We start from the raw sequence: 26393 nt of genomic DNA on the forward strand, positions 1-26393 counted from the left end.
CCTGGCCTTAAGTGTGGATGTAGACACTGCTGTGAACAGCGATGAGGAACCCTTGAACTACTGGGTGCGCAGGCTTGAACTGTGGCCAGAGCTGTCCCAATTTGCCATCCAACTTCTCTCCTGCCCTGCCGCAAGCGTCCTGTCAGAAAGGACCTTCAGCGCAGCTGGAGGCATTGTCACAGAGAAGAGAAGTCGCCTAAGTCACAAAAGTGTTAAGTACCTCACCTTTATCAAAATGAATGAGGCATGGATCCCGGAGGGCTGCTGCCCGCCCCAAGACTAAGTCAGTCCCCGCACACACAGCATCTCTGCCTGCACGCCGTGTGACTGGCTGCCTGGCCTGCCCCAAGAAGACTAAGTCGCTCCCAGTCCCTCCACACAGCATGTCTGCCTGCAGGCCGCTTGACTACCTTCTCCGCCACCACCAACAGGGTCCGGGACTCCAGGCGGATTGCTGAATTTTTTAGGCCGCTGCTAGCAGCGGCCGCTGTAATAATTTTTCTGGTGCGTGTACATGACTGCCTAATTTTTCTGGCTGCACTGCGGGCAGCTGCAACAACAAAAGAAAAGGCATGTACATGCGCCCATTCCCCTTCGTGATCATTACCTTGCCGTGGTGAAGGGGCTTGCGTATCACAATGAAGCAATGACCGGCGCCTAGATGAGTGTCTCAGGGGGCACACAAAAGATAATAAGGTTGTTGCTTCATTGTGGTCAGACCAAATTTGATCAGCTGGACAGTCACTGTTCTGTCATTCAGCTACATCAGCCAGGCGACCATATGGGCTGTAAAGCCACCAAAACCTGCACTCTCGCCATGGTGCGCACCAGTCCAGCACGGCCGTCACTACACAAACAGCTGTTTGCGGTGCGTTACACGGTGAGTTTGGTGTGTCAGTGTGAAGCAGTACCTTAATTACACTACCTGATTGATGTATACACATGCAAGATGTTTTAAAGCATTTTAGGCCTGTCATTTAGCATTCAATGTGATTTCTGCCCTTAAAACGCTGCTTTGCGTCAAATCCAGATTTTTCCCCGGGACTTTTGGCATGTATCCCACTCCGCCATGCCCCCCTCCAGGTGTTAGACCCCTTGAAACATCTTTTCCAACAGTTTTGTGGCCAGCATAATTATTATTTTTTTTCAAAGTTCGCATCCCCATTGAAGTCTATTGCGGTTCGCGAACTTTAACGCGAACCGAACGTTACGAGAAAGTTCGCGAACCCGGTTTGCGAACCTAAAATCGGAGGTTCGGCCCATCTCTATTCCAGATGTGGCCTTACTAGAGAGTTAAACAGGGGCAATATTATGCTAGCATCTCGAGTTTTTATTTCCCTTTTAATGCATGCCAAAATGTTATTAGCTTTAGCTGCAGCGGTTTGGCATTGAATATGATTATTTTACTTGTTGTCGATGAGTACTCCTAAGTCCTTCTCCAAGTTTGATGTCCCCAACTGTATCTTATTTATTTTGTATGGTGCTAGACCATTGGTACGACCAAAATGCATGACATTACATTTGTCAACATTGAACTTCATCTGCCATGTATGTGCCCATATAGCCATCCTATCCAGATCCTGTTGCAATATGACACTATCTTCCTGAGAGTTGATGATTCTGCACAATTTTGTATCATCTGCAAAAATAGCAACATTGCTCACTACTGCATCTACTAGGTCATTAATAAATAAATTGAAGAGCACTGGACCCAGAACAGACCCCTGTGGGACCCCACTGCTAACAGTCTCCCATTTTGAGTATGATCCATTGACCACAACTCTGTTTTCTGTCCATTAGCCAGTTCCCTATCCATGAACACAGACTCTTCCCCAGTCCTTGCATCCTCAACTTTTGCACCAGACTTTTGTGGGGAACAGTGTCGAAGGCCTTTGCAAAGTCCAAGTATATCACATCTACAGCATTCCCAATATCCATATTAGCATTCACTACCTCATAAAAGCTGAGCATGTTAGTCAAACAGGACCTGTCTTTAGTAAACCCATGTTGATGCTGAGAAATAAGATTATTTTCTACTATGAAGTCATGTATAGTATCTCTTAGTAACCCCTCAAATAGTTTGCATACAACTGATGTTAAGCTTACAGGTCTATAATTTCCTGGATCTGATTTTTTGCCCTTCTTAAATAATGGGAAAATGTGGGCTGTACGCCAATCCACTGGGACTCTGCCAGTTGCAAGAGAGTCACAAAAGATAAGATAAAGGGGTTTATCTATAACTGAACTCAATTCCCTTAGGACCCGAGGATGCATGCCATCCGGGCCAGGTGCCTTGTCTATTTTTAATTTATTTAGTATTTCCTTAACTTCTTCCTGCGTTAAGTATTTAATATTACAGTTAGAAGATTGAGACTCTTCCGCCTCTGTATTTTGCAACAGTGCTGTTTCCTTTGTGAAGACAGAAGCAAAGAAAGCATTTAATAATTCTGCCTTACCTTGGTCATCCACCATTGAGTTCCCACCCTCATCCTCTCATCATTTAGGAGTCCAATACAGTCAACCTTTCTTTTGTTCATTGATGTACAATATGTTACTTATCATGTTTGTACAATGGCATGTTTGTATCTACACTCAGATGTTTTAATAGCAATTCACATCTTCAGAAATGTAACAAATGGGAGGTTCACATATTCTGGGGTTCCTGGTGTGTACAGTAACCAAAGTATGATCTGCTGTGTCCGTTGTCATCCATAGGTGTCCCTTGTAGTGAACATGTCATAGATGGCATTGCTGTCTGTGACACGTCCATGTTCTCTGCAGACTTTCACTTCCATCACCACAATGGACACAACGGAGATGGACACATTGGATCTTAGTGAAAGGATCCTATAGGTAACTTTGGAACCATCGACTTATCCATTTGTACATTGTGCAAAATAATTAATCCAATTAGGAGGTAAGTGTGAACTTAGCCTTAAATTATTAACATGTTTTATAGCGGTGCAGAAGCAAGATTTCAGTAATTCAGCATGGAGAACTCCAGTTACTCATGTCCCATTGTTTTAGCTTACACATTATTGTTTCTGAAGTTTATTGACCTTTTTATCAATAGAAACATAAATGATGGATATTTCCCTTTACATTCTTTAAACTGAGACAGCCACTTGGATTTGTGCTGAGACCTGTTTTACATAAGAGGTCTGATAGGAACTGACTTTCTCCCATTTGAGGTTGACTCTTCTGAAGTCATTAACCCCTTATGGAAATTCCTTACTAATTGGTGGAGATTGAGATATTTACTGTATATTGAGGTACGTTTCTGATGACCCTCATTCTCCATGTCACCGTAGTCTACGTCCCTGGCAGATGGACCTGATGGGATAGCTGGATGGCATGGCAACACTGGATCTTCACACCTTTACAGCTCACCTGATAGTTGAGGATGGCCTCGTCCTCCTCCTGGAAGATTTCAGCATCGCAGTCCCGCAGAAGTTGCACTAGCTGGGTGGGGTCAGCTTTGTCCAGCTCCCGGGTGATGGGATTGGACTTCTCACTGATTGGAAGAGATTCCTCATAGCCGGCCAGCTAAACACAATACAAATAATTAGCGTAGGCTCCTACCACTTTCACACAGTGGGGTTGTTTCATAAAAGGCTGGTTGGGAACACACAGCATTCGGTATTTTAGACTTTTGTATGCCAATTCATAAAAATGTTCCCAGGTGCGGTAGAAGAGCGGTAAATGACTGAAGCCCATTGACTAAAACCTTTGCGGTAACAGCAGAGCAGTGTGGAGTGTCTCTGTGTTGTTGGGTATTACAATAGTAAGAGAGGCATCCCCACATCCCTTTAGATGTACATGTTTTATTATACTGCCTCTGCTTGCTCTGAATCTATCTTTTAGACTTTCTTAACATTCTATTTAATTGTCACAGCTTAGATTAAGTTCCATTAAACTTTACACATGCCCTGCTTAGGTGATTTTCCCCACTAGCTCCTCTGTATCTTCAAACAGGTACTCAAGAGGTTAAACAGCCACACAGCCGCACAGATATTAAAGGGAAGACTGTTTTGTTCCGATCTTGCTCTGCTGCTGCCTGGGGGATAGAAAAGTTTGTCCCGATGGTGAAGGCTGCAGGTCCCATCAGATTCCATCAGTCAGACTTGTAGGAGAACAGCGGCTGTTTCTATTGGCTCCCTGCTCCTGTCAGTCACAGTTCTCAATGCTTCTGCTTGTGAGGCCTGGAACCCACTGGGAGCGCTTTTCTGAGCGCTTTGTGATTGGAGAAGCTCTTGCTGATGTAATGCTATGGGTGTGATGCCACTGGAGAGATGTGATTGTATAAAAATCCCCCATAGCGTTGCATTAACAAGAGCTTTTCAAATCACTAGCACTTAGAAAGGGCTGCTAGTGGGTTTGAGTCTTGAGTCATGGCTCCCAGCACAGTCTCCTCACAGAGACTCTGCATTCTTTTTAACACTTCAAAAGCAGACGGTATTGCTTCATGGCTTTACCGCATGTTGTCGGCTTTATGAATGGACATATACTGACATGTGTTGAGATAGTTGCCGCACAAGTCAGTAATTTACCTCACTGCTCTGTAATTTCAGCTTTTCTTGTGGTAACAGCTTTAGTGAATTGACATTTACTGATGTGTGATAGTGTATTCACCGCATAAGGCAGTCATTTACCTCACTGCTCTGTAACTTCAGCTTTTCATGCGGTAACAGCTTTTATGAATTGACATTTACTGACATGTGTTGTGGTAATCACTGCACAAGTCAGTAATTTACCTCACTGTTCTGTAATTACAGCTTTTCTTGTGGTAACAGCTTTAGTGAATTGACATTTACTGATGTGTGATAGTGTATTCACCGCATAAGGCATTCATTTACCTCACTGCTCTGTAACTTCAGCTTTTCATGCGGTAACAGCTTTTATGAATTGACATTTACTGACATGTATTGAGGTAATCACTGCACAAGTCAGTAATTTACCTCACTGCTCTGTAATTACAGCTTTTCATGTGGTAACAGCTTTTATGAATTGACATTTACTGACATGTATTGAGGTAATCACTGCACAAGTCAGTAATTTACCTCACTGGTCTGTAATTACAGCTTTTCATGTGGTAACAGCTTTTATGAATTGACATTTACTGACATGTATTGAGGTAATCACTGCACTGCTCGGTAATTTCAGCCTTTATGAATGGACACTTTCCTAAGTGCTCGGTGAAGTCAGCTGTTTTCTGCATTACGTCATGTGGAAATGATTTGTGAATCGACCCCACTGAGGTATTTACAAGGCAGGGAGACTCCTGTACATATGCTAGAATTTAAACTAGACCATGTACCTATATTTCATAGAGGTGGGTGGGGGGGTTGGGGGTTGGGTGAGAAGCAGGGGTGGAGTTTAGGGGCACTGCTTTTGTACTTTAGAGCAGGTGTTTCATAAAGCAGGTCTTTACCTCCCATTTCCCGGGGTCCGGTGTCTCGATGACATGCTTGTATCTCCGGCTCCCTCTCATGGTCGGAGTCACAGAGGAATGCTGTAAAGACATTTCATAGGCTGAGTTCCAATGTTCTCACACAAATTCAACTTTATGAACACTAATGGTGGGTTTGGGGGAGGGGATAAGGGTTAAGCACTATGGGACAGGGAGGGTTAAGGGTTAGGCTGGAGGTAGGGTGTCCAAAGGTTAGGCGTCGGTAGAGGGAAAGGTGAGGTTAGGCATTGGCTCACAATGATCACAGGGGAGCCAATGAAATCAGCTTCTGACCAATTCTCGGAGCTCTGCTGTCATGCCAATAGCAGGGTGAGAGAGCGGCAGGGGCAGGGGAGTGGTGCAATCGGTGGTAGAGGTGGGTCCATGTGGCGTGCGGAATGTGGAAGTTGAAATCTACACCCCGGCAGGCTTAGACAGACACGCACCGGGCACAGATTTCAACTACCGCTGTCCGAAAGCAGTTAAGCTTACAGGTCTATAATTTCCTGGATCTGATTTTTTGCCCTTCTTAAATAATGGGAAAACGTGGGCTGTACGCCAATCCACTGGGACTCTGCCAGTTGCAAGAGAGTCACAAAAGATAAGATAAAGGGGCTTAGCTATAACTGAACTTAATTCCCTTAGGACCCGAGGATGTATGTTGCTCTTCTTAAATAATGGAAAATGTGGGCTATATGCCAATCTATTGGAACTCTGCCAGTTGAAAGAGAGTCACAAAAGCAAAGATAAAAGAGTTTATCGCTAAGTGAACTTAAATGTACCAATACACTGAGCCGATTATCGGCCGATCGATCAAACGAAATCGATCGATCAATTGATCGCAAATCAATTGACCAATCGATTGATTTGTGGCCTATTTTGATCAATTTCAATCAATCTGACATGATGAAAAATCTAGGTCAGTCTGTTGAGATTGCTTATCAGTTTGCATTGGACCTAATGGAAATCTGATGGCAAAAAATGCCATCAGATTGATTTTCAAATAATTTCATACTGAAATCTATTGGAAATCTGTTACTAGTAAAAAATGTTCCTAAACACATCAGATAGATCAGAAATCTATCTGATGATCTATCTGCTGCTAATCTGCTTAACAATGATGGTTCCCTTGTGAGGACAGAAGCAAAGCAAGCATTCAGTAGCTCCACCCTACTTTGCTCATCCACCATTGAGTTTCAGCTGCAAAACAAACAGAAGTGATGCCTTTTCAGCACTAAAATGTTATCAAAAGTGTTTCCTCAGCCAGACAATAGTGTTTTGCCTTCTATTTTCTATTTAGGGCATCTGTATTAGCTGCCTGACAAACTCATTTTCATTTTGCATTTTCATTTAGAAAGGAGAGGGGGCCCACTGCTAGCAGAGTCATGTACTTACATCCACCTACAACCTCTCCAGACCTCACCCATTTATTTGCCATGGTCCTCTGCACAGGCTGCACATGCATCATTTTGGGCATGGCTAGAGGCGTGTCTTAAATTGTTCTTTTTCCTGTAATAGTTGGGGTGTATGCGGGGGAAGGGGGGGGAGAGGTGCAGCAGGAGGATTCTCGACATCCAGTGCTGCCTGAGCAGGCAAAGCATACCGCTCCCTGCCCTTCTCTCAGGGGTGTAACCATGGGAGCTGGGGGCCCGGGCACATGACTACTAACCTTCTCTCCCTCTGACACAGGGGTACCTCCTGCAGGTCAGGTGCCTTGTCGTCTGTAGATAATGACAGAAATAAAGGAACTGCTTTTCATCTTATGCAGCAAGTTGAGGTGAAAAACAACAGACCATCTTATAACTGCTTATTACAAGGTAGACAGATACAGCATGAAGCCCTCATAATCAGCAGTCGGATAATTCAGGGTTTGAAAGCTTCAGCCAGTGATGAGTAAAAATGCCGATATTCTTTTTGCGTTACTTTTCACAAATATAAAGTTAAAATCAACTTTTGAGCAAAAATGCCACCGAAAATCATTTTGTATTACATGTTTTTAGTATTTTGAATTTTCCGTGAATTTTTGTGCTAAATTAAAAAAAATTTATGGTAAAAATAACTTTTTTTTAAATTTTTTAATTTTTATTTTTTTTTTTGCATTTTGGCTAATTTTCCCCGTATTGCAAAAAATACCACGTATCTTTGCGAAAATGTTCTTGAATTCGAAAATGCCATTTTCAATGCAAAAATGACTTTGGTGAAAATTTGGAACCAAAATAAATGACTGAAGAAAGATCTATTGTGCCCTTACACAGTACAATAAAAACATTTGATTGTCCTGTTTATTTGACCAAAACGACTGAATCAAATGAAAGACAAAAATATATATTTTTTACGATCAAGAAAAACAAACAATTATCCTGTTTTTTTTTTCATAAAAATATGCTTGGATATGTTGGACAAATCTTTATATTTGATCTAACTGAATGATCAATCGAAATTATCTATTCGAAAAAAAAAAAAACGGTACCATGTATGGGAACAATAAGAAAGGTGGACATGTCAGATTGCCACCAAATCCCACTATACCTTAATTCGCTCCAGCAAAGATTCCTTACAACGACATCATGTCGGCCTGTGTAACATGCCACCCACCTATACATGGTCCAGAGAGTCAACCATGAAGTACAGAGAGGCTCTCAACAGACCCGCTGCAATACAGCTACTTCTGGACTATTAAACGTATACCTACAGCCCTGACCAACAAGGGGTGCAGCAGGCAGCAAAGGACCTCATCTAAATATTACACACCATTGCAGAAATGGCCAACATAAGAAGGATTGTCCAAAAGAGACTGTGACGAATATTACGAAAGTCGTGCGCGTAAGCGCCATCGACTTTCGCATGGTCGTGCACAGTTCCTGTCAGTCTTGGGTAAATGCACAATAGATGTCAATTTCCCTCTCTCTTACTGAGTACAGTAACCTCCCCCACATCCTGTGTCAGGAAAGAATTTCACAAGTAGCCAGACCACCTGGGGAGCAGCATTTGGTACATAGCTCATCTTTCCCCAAAAGGAAAACCAGCTCAAACTGGTTGAGATTCAAAATTTCCCTCCAAGCGTATAGCTTCACACAAAGGGAACGTTAACTTATTAATAATTCAAAATAGGTTTGTCACAGCAAGACCAAAATTACATTTCCTGATACCTAGGAAACAGGTCTATAATTCACATGAATTATCCTTCTCTAGCTATCAGGAATCAATTGAGAAACCGCTTTATCCGGCATGCGTAGAGCAAATTCGTTAGACTAGGCGTGTATAGTCTCATTTAATACAGAGTCGCATGCTGCTTATGAATATGGTCTCGGATCTGCGATGCACCCATCTGGGGCGGAATTACACAAATTATTAATAATTGGTACATTCCTTGCTCCAAGTCTGTGGGTGGTAACCTGACTTGCCAGGAGGTAACCCTGCCTCCAACACACCTACTTTCCAGGTAGTGACCGCCCCAAAACTCTGGTCAGTAAAAAGCGTTTGCAAGGAACTCCACGCAGTTCTTCAATTTACATCGACTAGGGAAGTCCAGACATGTGCTCACGGAAGAACCGGGCGCATGTTGTGTACAAAGGACTTTTAAGCTGAATGCCTACGTTTAAACTGGACTATTTTCTTCATGCTTCAAATGGACTGCTCAGCTAACTAAGTAAGAACTTTCTGTTTTATTCCTTTTATTTTTAAGCTCTGTGTTTTATATGTTAATAGGTGTATATAACTGTATGTAATGCATTTGTGTTATTAAACGTTTAAAAATCGTTTAGCGGTTATGACCTGTTGCTGAACATACACAATCGTACCTATTCTCCTGAACTCGCTACCCTGTGTTTAATAGAAGTATACATTTATAACCCGTATGCGAGAACCCGGCCCAGACATAACGATCTGGCCCAGATTCTTGCATACTGCTAGGGGTTACTAAAGTGTTCTCGAAGTCCTAGTAAAATTACAGTAGCGGGCTGTGTAACTCGCTTGGTGGCAGATCTTTGAATTATATATGTGTGTGGAGTGATTCGGTTGGTATCAGAACGCTCCCTTCGCGAGTCAGTTCATCAAATTGCGAATGCGGGTTACCCTTCGTGATGAACAAATGACCGTGTAAGAGGATTTCTGACGCTGATCGATTTACCCCACCCGCAGACCGGCTCGCGGTCTGTGACATTTGTTTGGCAGCTTTTTGGGATTTGTGTATGTTCAGAACATCAACGGCAACGTTATTTGATTAACCTGCCAGAACAGATCAAAAATCTGTGGTCGATAACCGGTGCATTACCATTTATATAGACTAAACGTGTAGCACAGAGTTCCCCCCCCAATCTCTTTTGCTATCCTATCTTTTATTTGGCAAAAATGGCTGCAGCAAGATACAAGAAAATGTCAGTGGCAGACCTAGCAAACTTGTGTGAGGAAAAAGGCATTATGACGTATAGAAAAAAGAAAGCGCAATTGATTGACGACTTATTGCGACTGGATACCCAGCCGGAGCAGATGCTGGGAGAGCACACTCCTGGTTCAGACGGTGCTGTAACTGGGGCAGAGGAAAGTGAGCGGTTGGAGCAAAGCAACCCACTTCCAGACCCAGAGGAAAACGGTACCGCGTCTGAACCGGTCGCTGTAACTGCTGAGGAGCATGGTGGCCGGCAGGAGCCCGCCCATGCCAACCGTTCCTGTGTTCCTGAGGCTGGAATGCAGCATGCTTTACAAAGACTGGCGGATACAAATCCTGAGCTGTACATGCAGATTGTCAGAGAAAATGCTGACCGTGCAGAACGCCAGGCGGAACGGGAAGCCTTGGAACGCCAGGCGGAAATGGAAGCCTCAGAGCGAGAAGCGGAACGGGCAGAGCGCCGGTGGCTTGCTGAGAGAGAAGCGGAAAGAGAGGAGAGAGCAGCCGCACGCAGACATGACCTTGAAATGGCCAACCTGCGAGCGCAAGGCCAAAATCCCTCGCAAAGTGCTCCGGAACCCCGGCCCACAGCAGGCCCGTTTGGGACTCCAAAGTTTAAATTCCCAGAAATGGAGAAGGGAACCGACCCGGACACTTATTTACACTCCTTTGAAAAGACTTGTCGTCAGCATCATCTGCCCCAGGAGCAGTGGGCGAGATATCTGACACCCAACTTGCGGGACAAAGCGCTTGAGGCGTTTGTGGACTTACCCGCTGAGAAAGACAATGACTATGAGGCGATAAAAGCTGCAATTATCGCCAAATACCAGCTGACCCCAGAGGTCTATCGCAAAAAGTTTCGCTCCCTGCAGAAAGGCCACACTGACTCTTACACCGACCTGGAGAGTCGCCTGCTGACTGTGTTCAGGCAGTGGTCGCGGGGCCTCAAAAAAGACTCTCACCAAGGTCTGGAGGACCTCATCGTACAGGAGCAGTTGCTGAACTGCTGCACTCCAGATGTCCGGCAGTTTGTCTTGGAGCGGAAGCCGGACTCCGCCAAAACTGCCGCAGAACTTGCAGACACTTTTGTGGCCACCCGTGTGCCGGACAGCCGCAAACCTCCAGCCCAGAGCTGGAAAGGGGGGAGACCTATGCAACCCAGCTCTCCTCCCCCTGCTAACCGTGGGAATCGGGTCCCACAGCCACAGAGGCCGGATGCTGCACCTGCTACTCATCCGCCTGATGCCACATATGTTCCGAAGTGTTACCACTGTGGACAGCGAGGACACCTCAAGTCTGCCTGCCCCGAGGTGAGGACGCCGTCTCCAGAGCCTAGCGCAGAAGTGGCTAGCGCATCCTCTACTGCACACGCCTACCTCGTCATGGGAGCAGCAAATCCTCGACTTTCCGGAAATCATCAAGTCGTGGAAGTTAACGACCAGATCGCTGTTGGTTTCCGCGACACAGGCGCAGAGCTTACCTTGGTTCGCTCTCATCTTGTAGCCAGGGAGAATTTCCTGCCTAATGAGCGTGTCACACTTTTGGGAGTTGGTGGCACACACGCACGCATCGCCAAAGCTCGTGTTGTTCTCGATTGGGGAAGGGGCCGCCAGTCAAAAGTTGTGGGGGTGACAGATGACATCCCAGTGCCTGTGCTGTTGGGCACCGATCTTGGCACCCTACGATCCTTTTATGAACCTGTGATCAACACCCAGGATTGCCAGTCTGGACCCACTCAGGTACTGTACAAGCTTGGGGTGGGACAGAGGGAGGCAGCAAGGGTAATGGTACCTAGCCCTCCTAGGGAAGGAGGCAAGGAAGCGGTACCTGTTTCTAATGGACAGCTGGCTAATCACGGTTTGTCTGATTCTAAACCTGTCACTGTTGTTCCAGATACCTGTGTACATGATGTGAAAAATGAACGTAACTGTGATGTTAATGTTGTACCAGATGTTGCTAATAGCTTTCATGCTGAATCTCACAGTGCTAAAAATGATGTATGTTTAAATGTGACAGTCTCTAATCTAAGAGGTAACAGTCTTGTTTTGCCTGGGTCATATCCGTCCAGGGCAGTGGAAGCAGGCCAGGTGTCAGAGCAGGCAGCTGGGGGCCTAGACCTCCCCTCCTGCTATGACAGCCAGAGTGCTCCACCATTGTCTGCTGTTAACAAACAGCTGGTGGAGACAGGCCGTTCCTTCCCTGTCTCACCCTTGCAGGTCTTCCCCTTGCAGAAGCAACCCAGTGCAAAACTGCCCACAGGTCCACCCTCTATCCTTCCTGGAGAAGGGGCAAGCCTCGCCACCCAGGTAAAGGCTAATTCGTTTTTTAAAATGTACTCTAATGTCCACCTAGGTTGTGCTGACCAAAATGTTGTGCCAAGGTGTAGTCAGTTAGAGCAGGGGTATGCCACGCTGCTTCCAGATTCGCAGGCTGACACCCGAGAGTCAGGAAGTGACCCGGATGTCAGCCAGCGACTCTCTCCCTTACAGGAAGCGCTACGCAAACCCAGCCAGGCCTTTAGCGGTAAGCCTGTTGGTGTGCATCGCACCGTCTGCAAAGCGGACACTGGGACACACCGGACCATGAGGCCTTATGCTTCTGGTGAGTTGTCTAACGGGCAGTCAGATAAGAAGTCGAGAACCCGTTCAGTAGCTAAGCGCCGCGTAGAGCGGGTCATGCAGACCCACTCTGTGCGTCCGTCTGGTAGGGGAGAGATGTGACGAATATTACGAAAGTCGTGCGCGTAAGCGCCATCGACTTTCGCATGGTCGTGCACAGTTCCTGTCAGTCTTGGGTAAATGCACAATAGATGTCAATTTCCCTCTCTCTTACTGAGTACAGTAACCTCCCCCACATCCTGTGTCAGGAAAGAATTTCACAAGTAGCCAGACCACCTGGGGAGCAGCATTTGGTACATAGCTCATCTTTCCCCAAAAGGAAAACCAGCTCAAACTGGTTGAGATTCAAAATTTCCCTCCAAGCGTATAGCTTCACACAAAGGGAACGTTAACTTATTAATAATTCAAAATAGGTTTGTCACAGCAAGACCAAAATTACATTTCCTGATACCTAGGAAACAGGTCTATAATTCACATGAATTATCCTTCTCTAGCTATCAGGAATCAATTGAGAAACCGCTTTATCCGGCATGCGTAGAGCAAATTCGTTAGACTAGGCGTGTATAGTCTCATTTAATACAGAGTCGCATGCTGCTTATGAATATGGTCTCGGATCTGCGATGCACCCATCTGGGGCGGAATTACACAAATTATTAATAATTGGTACATTCCTTGCTCCAAGTCTGTGGGTGGTAACCTGACTTGCCAGGAGGTAACCCTGCCTCCAACACACCTACTTTCCAGGTAGTGACCGCCCCAAAACTCTGGTCAGTAAAAAGCGTTTGCAAGGAACTCCACGCAGTTCTTCAATTTACATCGACTAGGGAAGTCCAGACATGTGCTCACGGAAGAACCGGGCGCATGTTGTGTACAAAGGACTTTTAAGCTGAATGCCTACGTTTAAACTGGACTATTTTCTTCATGCTTCAAATGGACTGCTCAGCTAACTAAGTAAGAACTTTCTGTTTTATTCCTTTTATTTTTAAGCTCTGTGTTTTATATGTTAATAGGTGTATATAACTGTATGTAATGCATTTGTGTTATTAAACGTTTAAAAATCGTTTAGCGGTTATGACCTGTTGCTGAACATACACAATCGTACCTATTCTCCTGAACTCGCTACCCTGTGTTTAATAGAAGTATACATTTATAACCCGTATGCGAGAACCCGGCCCAGACATAACGATCTGGCCCAGATTCTTGCATACTGCTAGGGGTTACTAAAGTGTTCTCGAAGTCCTAGTAAAATTACAGTAGCGGGCTGTGTAACTCGCTTGGTGGCAGATCTTTGAATTATATATGTGTGTGGAGTGATTCGGTTGGTATCAGAACGCTCCCTTCGCGAGTCAGTTCATCAAATTGCGAATGCGGGTTACCCTTCGTGATGAACAAATGACCGTGTAAGAGGATTTCTGACGCTGATCGATTTACCCCACCCGCAGACCGGCTCGCGGTCTGTGACAGAGACCACCAAAGAAAAGCTCAAATAAATGGTTTTATAGAGAACACAAGTCACTAAGAATCAACCTACGGGCCAAAAACACACACATCCAAACAACATAGGATTGAGGGTAGCACATGATGCCACACAATGTCAATTTAAAGTGACACCTAAAATGAAAAAACGAAATCACAACTCATTTTGGGAGACCTAGAAAAAGATTGGCAAAAAACCCAAACAAAATAATCAGCACATCCAAGATGGCCAAGTCTGGCTACAATACTTCAATGGCCTATACAGAAATATTCCTATAAGCGAACTTAGCCCAGAACAAGCACAAATAATCAGTGTATTAAAGCAGTGTTTCTCAACATTTTATCGGTGTGTACCACTTTTAAAACCCTGTACTCACCAAGTACCCCCTAGCATAGTAAACATTATCACAAGTACCCCTTGACAAATATATATTTAATTGTAGTACATTATAATTGGTTCTAAACCATTTCCAAGCCTTTACTATTGCTTTTAATTAGCTAAAATACTAATTTAGGGTCGTTTAAAATAAGATTTATCATTTTCTAAAACTCTAAATTTGTTGTTCTTGGCTAAGTATATGAAGCCTGAGTACCCCCTGGAACCATTAGAAGTACCCCCTGGGGTACGCGTACCGCACGTTGAGAACCTAGGTATTAAAGAACATGGAGGGGATAGATTTTCAAAACCCGCTCGATATACCCTTTAAATTGGAGGAGAACAAAGAACAAACATAAGAAACTACTGGAATTAAGGACCACACCCTGCACACCCTTATCAACCACCGCTGACCACATCTACCCCCTGCACACCCTTATCAATTGCCACTGACCACATCTACACCCTGCACACCCTTATCAACTGCCACCGACCACATCTACCCCCTGCACACCCTTATCAATTGCCACTGACCACATCTACACCCTGCACACCCTTATCAACTGCCACCGACCACATCTACACTCTGCACACCCTTATCAACTGCCACCAACCACATCTACACCCTGCACACCCTTATCAACTGCCACCGACCACATCTACACCCTGCACACCCTTATCAACTGCCACCAACCACATTTACTCCCTGCACACCCTTATCAACTGCCACTGACCACATTTACTCCCTGCACACCCTTATCAACTGCCACCAACCACATCTACACCCTGCACACCCTTATCAAACACCACTGACCACATCTACTCCCTTCACACCCTTATCAAACACCACTGACCACATCTACACCCTGCACACCCTTATCAACTGCCACTAACCACATTTACTCCCTGCACACCCTTATCAACTGCCACCAACCACATTTACTCCCTGCACACCCTTATCAACCAACCACATCTACACCCTGCACACGCTTATAAAACACCACTGACCACATCTACACCCTGCACACCCTTATCAACCGCCACTGACCACATCTACACCCTGCACACCCTTATCAACTGCCACTGACCACATCTACACCCTGCACACCGTTATCAACTGTTACTGACCACATCTACCCCCTGCACACCCTTATCAACCACCACCAACCACATTTACTCCTGCACACCCTTATCACCTGCCACCGACCACATCTACACCCTGCACGCCCTTATTAAACACCACTGATCACATCTACACCCTGCACACCCTTATCAACTACCACTGACCACATCTACACCCTGCACACCGTTATCAACTGCCACCGACCACATCTACACCCTGCACACCCTTATTAAACACCACTGATCACATCTACACCCTGCACACCCTTATCAACTACCACTGACCACATCTACACCCTGCAAACCCTTATCAACTGCCACCGACCACATCTACACCCTGCACACCTGTAACGATTGGTGTCAGCAACACAGATTTTTCTGATTATTGGTGATCTGCAGTATCACCAACAATTCAGATGCTATACCTGATTATGTGGTGATCTGCAGAATCACCAATAATACTAGTATAACTAGACACAGGACACCCAATGTGATATAGTGTTTTGTGCAACAGTAATTGGAGAGATTATCTCCCAAGAAGTGGGAGATACAAACACTTCTGCAGCCTAGGATTCCCTGAGGGGCAGGGAACCAGGCTGTACTGCAGCCAGTGGATACCTGAGGAGCAGGAATCACTGTCTGGAGTAATATTGATGATGATTGGTCTGCAGCTAGGGATTTCCTGAGGAGCAGGGAATCAGACTGTACTGCAGCCAAGGATTCCCTGAGAGGCAGGGAATCAGACTGTACTGCAGCCAGTGGACCTTGGATAGGTAGAGACCCACTGACTGTGCTGCACGATGGTCTCCAGTGGAGCTGGCGACCATAGGCCTGATATAGCAGCTAATAACCACCTGAAGAGCAGGCGTCACAGGTATACAGTAAGGCTGATCACCCAGGGGCTAGGTGACAGCCAGAAAGGTCAGACAAGCCAGGTCGGCAAAACACGGACAGATAAAATACAGAAGCGGAAGACTGATTCGGTATCCAGGTACAGGCAATGTTGGCAACAGGTAATCAGATGGGCGGAAGTACCGAATCAGAGAACAGGAGAGTAGTCAGGAAAGCCAAAGGTCATAACAGGTAACAGAAATCTCTCTCAATCCTAGTCTTAGGTGTGAGGTCCTTGGTCTCAACACCTGGGAACTAGTGTAACACATAAACAGTAGCAAGCAATAGTACTTTAAAGCTATCAATGGAATCTGACTCAGGTCTGAGCGCTCACACGTATATGTTCGCAACAGCAGACAACTTGCAAGTGACAAGCGAGTCCTATATATACTAAAAGCGCTCCACAGCGCCACCCCAGCCACTCAGCCAATCCAGAGCATAGCTGGAGTCAGCTGATCGTCCTGATCAGCTGACTCCTCTTCTAGCAGCATAAAGGACCTGCCACCTGGCGCGCGCACGCGAAGTTCTCAATCTGTGTGCACTAGAAGGACCAGGCGAGGCCGCATCACGCAGATGCGCGGCAGCAGCCGCCGGCAGCAGCCGCCGGCTGGGACGCGGAGATAGCCGCCATGCCACTCTCCCATGCGGCGGCATCTCCGCTATTCATTACAACACCCTTATCACCTGCCACCAACCACATCTACACCCTGAACACCCTTATCAACTGCCACCGACCATATCTACACCCTGCACACCCTTATCAACTGCCACCGACCATATCTACACCCTGCACACCCTTATCAACTGCCACCGACCATATCTACACCCTGCACACCCTTATCAACTGCCACCGACCATATCTACACCCTGCACACCCTTATCAACTGCCACCGACCATATCTACACCCTGCACACCCTTATCAACTGCCACCGACCATATCTACACCCTGCACACCCTTATCAACTGCCACCGACCATATCTACACCCTGCACACCCTTATCAACTGCCACCGACCATATCTACACCCTGCACACCCTTATCAACTGCCACCGACCATATCTACACCCTGCACACCCTTATCAACTGCCACCGACCATATCTACACCCTGCACACCCTTATCAACTGCCACTGACCACATCTACACCCTGCACACCCTTATCAACTGCCACCGACCACATCTACACCCTGCACACCCTTATCACCTGCCACCGACCACATCTACACCCTGCACACCCTTATCAACTGTCACCGACCACATCTACACCCTGCACACCCTTATCAACTGCCACCAACCACATCTACACCCTGCACACCCTTATCAACTGCCACCGACCATATCTACACCCTGCACACCCTTATCAGCTGCCACTGACCACATCTACACCCTGCAAACCCTTATTAACTGCCACCAACCACATCTACACCCTGCACACCCTTATCACCAGCCACTGACCACATCTACACCCTGCACACCCTTATCACCTGCCATTGACCACATCTACACCCTGCACACCCTTATCAACTGCCACTGACCCTATCTACACCCTGCACACCATTATCAACTGCCACTGACCCTATCTACACCCTGCACACCCTTATCAACTGCCACCAACCAAATCTACACCCTGAACACCCTTATCAACTGCCACCAACCACATCTACACCCTGCACACCCTTATCAACTGCCACCGACCATATCTACACCCTGCACACCCTTATCAACTGCCACCAACCATATATTTTTTGACAAATAAGTTTTATTGAGTTTCCCACGAAAGCAGAACATTAACATGGACACATATAGGTACATAAAATGAACACCTTTACATATCTCAATTCCCCCCCCCCTCCCCTTCGTCTCTCAGTCCTGCCCCCCACGAGCCCCCTTCCTACCAATGCCAAAATTGGTATATGTGATTAGTTTTGTGAAGCATAGTCGATACCTTGGTTTTTAAGGTACTCTATCCATGGTATCCAAATGCTTTCGAATTTGAGGGGACAGTTTCTCTGTAAATAAGTTAGCTTATACAGTGGCAAGGCGGTATTTATCATTGCTATCCATTCCGAAACTGTTGGAGGGCCCTGCCACATCCAATGAAAGATAATGTTCTTTCTAGCATAAAAGCATAAAAGATCCCAAAGTGTCGTTAGTCTCCTGTTGGGGACTATGTCTCCTGCTATACCCAAGAGGTGCGTTTTAGGACTGATAGTAATTGGTCTTTCAAAGATTTTTTGGAGAAACGCGTTCACCTGTGTCCAATAGATCTGCAATTGTGGACATGCCCATATCATATGGATGAAATTTGCTGAGTTATGATCACATCTAGGGCATTTATCAGATCTTCCTGGATACATACGTGCCAATCTTATGGGGGTGTAGTATATCCTAAAGATAAATTTGAGTTGGACGAGCCTATCCTTTATGGATATCAGGTAGGACGACGAATCCTCCAGCATATCCCTCCATTCCCCTTCCTCCAGGTCTGGCACATCATTTTGCCACTCCTGAAGTACCTTAGTCACCCTAGGAGTTGAGGTGTCTATTAAAGTCGAGTAGATTGCAGAGAGAGGAGAGTCTAAGTGTTTCTGTAATAGAAGAGCTTCTAGCGGATCAGATTTAAGTGTGATATTGGTATTAAATTGTGAATTAGCTGCATGTCTCACTTGAAGGTACCTGAAAAACATCTTGTTGGTTAAGGAGAATTCTTGTTTCAGATTATCAAAGGAGGACAGTCGCCCCTCCACAATTATATGCTTAAGCCATGTAATTCCACATCTTGCCCATTGAATAGGATCAGGTATATGTTGAAAGTGTATTAGATGGGGGTTGCACCATATGGGAGTATAGGGGGAGTAGACATCGGGTTGCGCATACTTTTTCCTGGCAGCTTCCCAGATCTTAATGGTGAAGGTCATAGGTCCAGGTAGGTTAGCGATGGCTTTAGTCCCTCTAAATGGCAGCAGTGTAAGCCCCTCCAGAGATCCCACTACTGCAGCCTCTAACATAGAGGCTGTGTTCCTGTCGTCCTGGGCAAACCACCATCTGACCGTTACCAGAGCTGCCGCCCAACAGTATAGCTTAAAGTTTGGAAGGGCCATGCCTCCTAGGGCAGTAGGTAGCTGAAGAGTCGTTAGAGAGATACGAGGCATACCACCAGCCCATAGAAATTTCAGTAAAATTTTTTCAATTTTTTTAAACACAGAATTAGGAATCCATGTAGGGGTCTGCCGAAATATATAGGTGAACCGTGGCAAGTACAGCATTTTGATCAAGTTAGATCTCCCCATAACCGTCAGAGGTAAACCAGCCCAGGTGTGACATTGTCTATCAAGTGATTCAATGATTGGATTTAAGTTTATCTTAATATACTCTTCCAAGGGATATTTAATGTGTATACCTAAATATTTAAACGTAGAAACCCACTGAAGAGGAGTATCACTAGCTGTAGCTTGGGTATCTGGGTCTATTGGAAAAAGTGATGACTTCCCCCAATTGATTTTTAAACCGGAGTATTTTCCAAATCTCTCCATTATAGATAAAAGAGTTGTTAATGAATTATTGGCGTCTCCTAAGAATAAGAGAAGGTCGTCCGCGTACAATGCAACTTTTTCAGTCAAATTGCCTATTTTTAACCCCTGAATCTCATCTGTTTTCCTTATTACTTGCGCAAGGGGCTCTATGGCTAGCGCAAATAGAAAGGGAGACAAGGGGCACCCTTGTCTCGTTCCCCTCTGTAAGCTAAAGGTATCTGAGATCATACCATTTGTAAGGACTTTTGCTCTGGGAGTGGCATATAGTAGCTTCACCCACCGTAGGAATTTAGGTCCCACCCCGAATTTCTGAAGAAGCATCCACAAATAAGGCCACTCCACAGAGTCAAAAGCCTTCTCTGAGTCTAGTGAGGCTATCACTCTATGGCCAGGGTTGTCATGTTTCACAGAGAGATTAACATATAGTCGTCTTATGTTTATATCCGTCCCCCTTCCTGGCATGAATCCCATCTGATCGGGGTGTATTAAGGTAGTTAATAGTGGCTTAAGTCGGTTTGCTAGAATTTTAGCTAGGATTTTTGCGTCCATATTAATTAAAGAAATAGGCCTGTAGGAAGAACACAGGCGGGGATCTCTTCCCCCTTTAGGAAGGACTACTATCAATGCCTCTTGCATAGAGTCAGGTAGTGATTGTACATTTTCAGGGTCTTGGAAGAGGTCCATTAGCTGTTGAGTGAGCATTTCAGAGTTTTGTTTGTAAAACTCCGATGGAATACCATCTAAGCCTGGGGTTTTATTTGGTTGTAATGTGGCTATGGCATTGGTTATCTCATCCCCAGTGATCGGCAGATCAAGACCTGTCTTTTGTTCTACAGACAGTTCCGGCAGAGAAATATTGTCAAGATAATTTTGTAGATCATTAATGGGAAGATGGAATTTGGTGGTGTATAGTGTTTTGTAGTATTTAGCAAATTCTGCATTTATTTCTGCAGTAGTAGTTAAATCCTTACCCGTGTCTGAGATGATTACAGGTATGGTCACTGCAGGAGCATGTTCTTTAGTGATCCATGCCAACATTTTCCCACATTTGTCCCCATATTCGAACACCCTTTGTTTTTGATATAGGTTGGCTTTTTTAGTGGATTCAACATGGAGGAGTTTGAGGTTAGTTATGGCCAGCTGCCATGCCGAATATGAGGCCCGGTCAGGTTGTGTAAGATATACAATTTCAGTATCTTTGACATTATTTTCCGCTGCCTGATAGCCAAGGAGTCTCACTTTTTTACACTTTTTAATTTGTGTCATATATTCTCCCCTCATGTAGGCCTTAAAGGTATCCCAAACTATTGGTCTCTTGGCAGATTCTTTATTAGTATCCCAGAATAAGGTAATCGCTTCAGGTATTTTTTCCTTTACTATTTGATCATGAATCCAGTACCCAGATAGTCGCCACGGTCTATTGGATGTCCACCAACCATATCTACACCCTGCACACGCTCATCAACTGCCACTGACCACATCTACACCCTGCAAACCCTTATCAACTGCCACCGACCACATCTACACCCTGCACACACTTATCACCTGCCACTGACCACATCTACACCCTGCACACCCTTATCACCTGCCACTGACTACATCTACACCCTGCACACCCTTATCAACTGCCACCGGCCAAATCTACCCCCTGCACACCCTTATCAACTGCCACCGACCACATCTACACCCTGCACACCCTTATCACCTGCCACCGACCACATCTACACCCTGCACACCCTTATCAACTGTCACCGACCACATCTACACCCTGCACACCCTTATCAACTGCCACCAACCACATCTACACCCTGCACACCCTTATCAACTGCCACTGACCACATCTACACCCTGCAAACCCTTAATAACTGCCACCAACTACATCTACACCCTGCACACCCTTATCACCTGCCACTGACCACATCTACACCCTGCACACCCTTATCACCTGCCACTGACCACATCTACACCCTGCACACCCTTATCAACTGCCACTGACCCTATCTACACCCTGCACACCCTTATCAACTGCCACTAACCACATCTACCCCCTGCACACCCTTATCAACCACCACCAACCACATTTACTCCTGCACACCCTTATCAACTGCCACTGACCACATCTAACCCTGCACACCCTTATCAACTGCCACTGACCACATCTAACCCTGCACACCCTTATCAACTGCCACTGACCACATCTATCCCTGCACACCCTTATCAACCACCACTGACCACATTTACTCCCTGCACACCCTTATCAACTGCCACTGACCACATCTACCCCTTGCACACCCTTATCAACTGCCACCGACCATATCTACACCCTGCACACCCTTATCAGCTGCCACTGACCACATCTACACCCTGCAAACCCTTATTAACTGCCACCAACCACATCTACACCCTGCACACCCTTATCACCAGCCACTGACCACATTTAAACCCTGCACACCCTTATCACCTGCCACTGACCACATCTACACCCTGCACACCCTTATCAACTGCCACTGACCCTATATACACCCTGCACACCCTTATCAACTGCCACTGACCCTATCTACACCCTGCACACCCTTATCAACTGCCACCAACCAAATCTACACCCTGAACACCCTTATCAACTGCCACCAACCACATCTACACCCTGCACACCCTTATCAACTGCCACCGACCATATCTACACCCTGCACACCCTTATCAACTGCCACCGACCATATCTACACCCTGCACACGCTTATCAACTGCCACTGACCACATCTACACCCTGCAAACCCTTATCAACTGCCACTGACCACATCTACCCCTTGCACAACCTTATCAACTGCCACTGACCACATCAACATCCTGCACACCCTTATCAACTGCCACCAACCACATCTACTCCCTGCACACCCTTATCAAGCACCACCGACCACTTCTACCCCCTGCAAACCCTTATCAAACACCACCAACCGCATCTACCCCCTGCACACCCTTATCAAGCACCACCGTCCACATCTACCCCCTGCACACCCTTATCAACCACCACCGACCACATCTACCCCCTGCACACCCTTATCAACTGCCACTGACCACATTTACCCTCTGCACACCATTATCAGCTGCCACTGACCACATCTATAGCCTGTACACTTTTATCAACTTCCACACACCCTTATCAGCCACCACTGACCACATATACACCCTGCACACCCTTATCAACTGCCACTGACCACACCTACCCCCTGCACACCCTTATCAGCCACCACTGACCACATCTACACCATGCACACCCTTATCAACTGCCACTGACAACATCTACACCCTGCACACCCTTATCAACTGCCACCGATCACATCTACACCCTGCACACCATTATCAACTGCCACTTACCACATCTACACCCTGCACACCCTTATCAACTGCCACTGACCACATCTACACCCTGCACACCCTTATCAACTGCCACCGATCACATCTACACCCTGCACACCATTATCAACTGCCACTTACCACATCTACACCCTGCACACCCTTATCAACTGCCACTGACCACATCTACACCCTGCACACCCTTATCAACTGCCACCGATCACATATACACCCTGCACACCATTATCAACTGCCACTTACCACATCTACACCCTGCACACCCTTATCAACTGCCACTGACCACATCTACACCCTGTACACCCTTATCAACTGCCACCGATCACATCTACACCCTGCACACCATTATCAACTGCCACTTACCACATCTACACCCTGCACACCCTTATCAACTGCCACCGATCACATCTACACCCTGCACACCCTTATCAACTGCCACTGACCACATCTACCCCCTGCACATCCTTATCAACTGCCACTGACCACATCTACACCCTGCACACCCTTATCAACTGCCACCGATCACATCTACACCCTGCACACCATTATCAACTGCCACTTACCACATCTACACCCTGCACACCCTTATCAACTGCCACTGACCACATCTACCCCCTGCACACCCTTATCAACTGCCACTGACCACATCTACACCCTGCACACCCTTATCAACCACCAGTGACCACATCTACACCCCGCACACCCTTATGAAGCACTACTGACAGGTTTGTTCCTGAGACTCCTAGAAGGCGGAATAGGAGGGAAAATATAAAATGTCATCAAGAGCTCATACACTGGGGACAAATGCAGTATGAAAGTGAATGGGAAAAGAACTCCTTTTTCCATGGGGTTGTGGGTAATACAGGCTTAGGGGTAAGGGTTAGGGGTAAGGGTTAGGGGTAAGGGTTAGGGGTTAGGGGTAAGGGTTAGGGGTTGTGGGTAAGACAGGCTTAGGGGTAAGGGTTAGGGGTAAGGGTTAAGGGTTAGGGGTAAGGGTTAGGGGTAAGGGTTAGGGGTTGTGGGTAAGACAGGGTTAGCGGTAAGGGTTAGGGGTAAGGGTTAGGGGTTGTGGGTAAGACAGGGTTAGGGGTAAGGGTTAGGGGTAAGGGTTAGGGGTAAGGGTTAGGGGTAAGGGTTAGGGGTAAGGGTTAGAGGTTGTGGGTAAGACAGGGTTAGGGGTAAGGGTTAGGGGTAAGGGTTAGGGGTAAGGGTTAGGGGTAAGGGTTAGGGGTAAGGGTTAGAAAGAGTCAAGCTCTCTTCAACATATACATCAATAAATTGGCCTCTACCCTAGATGCCTCACCTGCACCAGGATCCACCCTCACAGTGTCCCCCTGGTAAGTTTCTGCTCAGTGGTCTGACTGCAGTGTCCCTCTGGTAAGTTTCTGCTCAGTGGTCTGGCCGCAGTGTCCCTCTGGTAAGTTTCTGCTCAGTGGTCTGGCCGCAGTGTCCCTCTGGCCAGTCTCCACTCAGTATCCTGGCCGCAGTGTCCCCCTGGTCAGTCTCCACTCAGTAGCCTGGCCGCAGTGTCTCCCTGGTCAGTCTCCACTCAGTAGCCTGGCCGCAGTGTCCCCCTGGCCAGTCTCCACTCAGTGGTCTGGCCGCAGTGTCCCCCTGGTCAGTCTCCACTCAGTAGCCTGGCCGCAGTGTCCCCCTGGTCAGTCTCCACTCAGTAGCCTGGCCGCAGTGTCCCCCTGGTCAGTCTCCACTCAGTAGCCTGGCCGCAGTGTCCCCCTGGTCAGTCTCCACTCAGTGGTCTGGTCGCAGTGTCCCCCTGGTCAGTCTCCACTCAGTAGCCTGGCCGTAGTATCCCCCTGGTCAGGCTCCACTCAGTAGCCTGGCCGTAGTGTCCCCCTGGTCAGTCTCCACTCAGTAGCCTGGCCGCAGTGTCCCCCTGGCCAGTCTACACTCAGTGGTCTGGCCGCAGTGTCCCCCTGGTCAGTCTCCACTCAGTAGCCTGGCCGCAGTGTCCCCCTGGCCAGTCTCCACTCAGTGGTCTGGCCGCTGTGTCCCCTGGTCAGTCTACACTCAGTAGCCTGGCCGCTGTGTCCCCCTGGTCAGTCTCCACTCAGTAGCCTGGCCGCAGTGTCCCCCTGGTCAGTCTCCACTCAGTAGCCTGGCCGCAGTGTCCCCCTGGTCAGTCTCCACTCAGTAGCCTGGCCGCAGTGTCCCCCTGGTCAGTCTCCACTCAGTAGCCTGGCCGCAGTGTCCCCCTGGCCAGTCTCCACTCAGTGGTCTGGCCGCTGTGTCCCCTGGTCAGTCTACACTCAGTAGCCTGGCCGCTGTGTCCCCCTGGTCAGTCTCCACTCAGTAGCCTGGCCGCAGTGTCCCCCTGGTCAGTCTCCACTCAGTAGCCTGGCCGCAGTGTCCCCCTGGTCAGTCTCCACTCAGTAGCCTGGCCGCAGTGTCCCCCTGGTCGGTCTCCACTCAGTAGCCTGGCCGCAGTGTCCCCCTGGTAAGTCTCCACTCAGTAGCCTGGTCGCAGTGTCCCCCTGGTCAGTCTCCACTCAGTGGTCTGGCCGCAGTGTCCCCCTGGTCAGTCTCCACTCAGTAGCCTGGCCGCAGTGTTCCCCTGGTCAGTCTCCACTCAGTAGCCTGGCCACAGTGTCCCCCTAGTCAGTCTCCACTCAGTAGCCTGGCCGCAGTGTCCCCCTGGTCAGTCTCCACTCAGTAGCCTGGCCGCAGTGTCCCCCTGGTCAGTCTCCACTCAGTAGCCTGGCCGCAGTGTCCCCCTGGTCAGTCTCCACTCAGTAGCCTGGCCGCAGTGTCCCCCTGGTCAGTCTCCACTCAGTAGCCTGGCCGCAGTGTCCCCCTGGTCAATCTCCACTCTTCCCTACACTCTGTTATCAGATCCATCGTGTAATCATTAAACTTGGTTGGTTAAACTTCAAGTTCAAAATGTTTTGTTTTTTTAGGAAACATCATAGAGAGACAAAGCACAGGAGACATGGTGCACCTGCCATATAGGACATCTCCCCCCTCCACTGTGTATTCCCCTACCCCCAGTCCCTGTAATGGCAATATCACGTGGGCAGTGTAAGGGGGTAATATAATGTGTATACTAGGAGCTGTAGTGCCTCTGTGGCGAAATGCTGGGAGCTGTGGTGCCTCAATGTAGGGTATGCTGGGAGCTGTGGTGCCTCAATGTAGGGTATGCTGGGAGCTGTGGTGC

General features: G+C 47.1%; 1 protein-coding gene across 2 annotated transcripts in view; it reads right to left on the minus strand.

Moving 5' to 3' along the window:
- The window catches only part of GCKR (glucokinase regulator), a 174891-nt gene extending 148876 nt beyond the window's left edge, over nucleotides 1-26015 (minus strand). The window contains exons 1-4 of one of the 2 annotated variants that reach the window (XM_068279822.1): nucleotides 24525-26015; nucleotides 7119-7170; nucleotides 5432-5512; nucleotides 3391-3546 (exon numbers count right to left, since the gene is read on the minus strand). In XM_068279822.1, the coding sequence (XP_068135923.1) occupies nucleotides 3391-3546; nucleotides 5432-5491 (216 nt within the window). In that variant the 5' untranslated portion in view covers nucleotides 5492-5512; nucleotides 7119-7170; nucleotides 24525-26015. The remainder of the gene's footprint in view (nucleotides 1-3390; nucleotides 3547-5431; nucleotides 5513-7118; nucleotides 7171-24524) is intronic. The other variant, XM_068279823.1, reaches the window with a different exon arrangement.
- Nucleotides 26016-26393: the final 378 nt, after the last annotated feature.

The sequence above is a fragment of the Hyperolius riggenbachi genome, chromosome 4, assembly GCF_040937935.1.
Source record: "Hyperolius riggenbachi isolate aHypRig1 chromosome 4, aHypRig1.pri, whole genome shotgun sequence".
In the NCBI taxonomy this organism is placed as follows: domain Eukaryota; kingdom Metazoa; phylum Chordata; class Amphibia; order Anura; family Hyperoliidae; genus Hyperolius; species Hyperolius riggenbachi.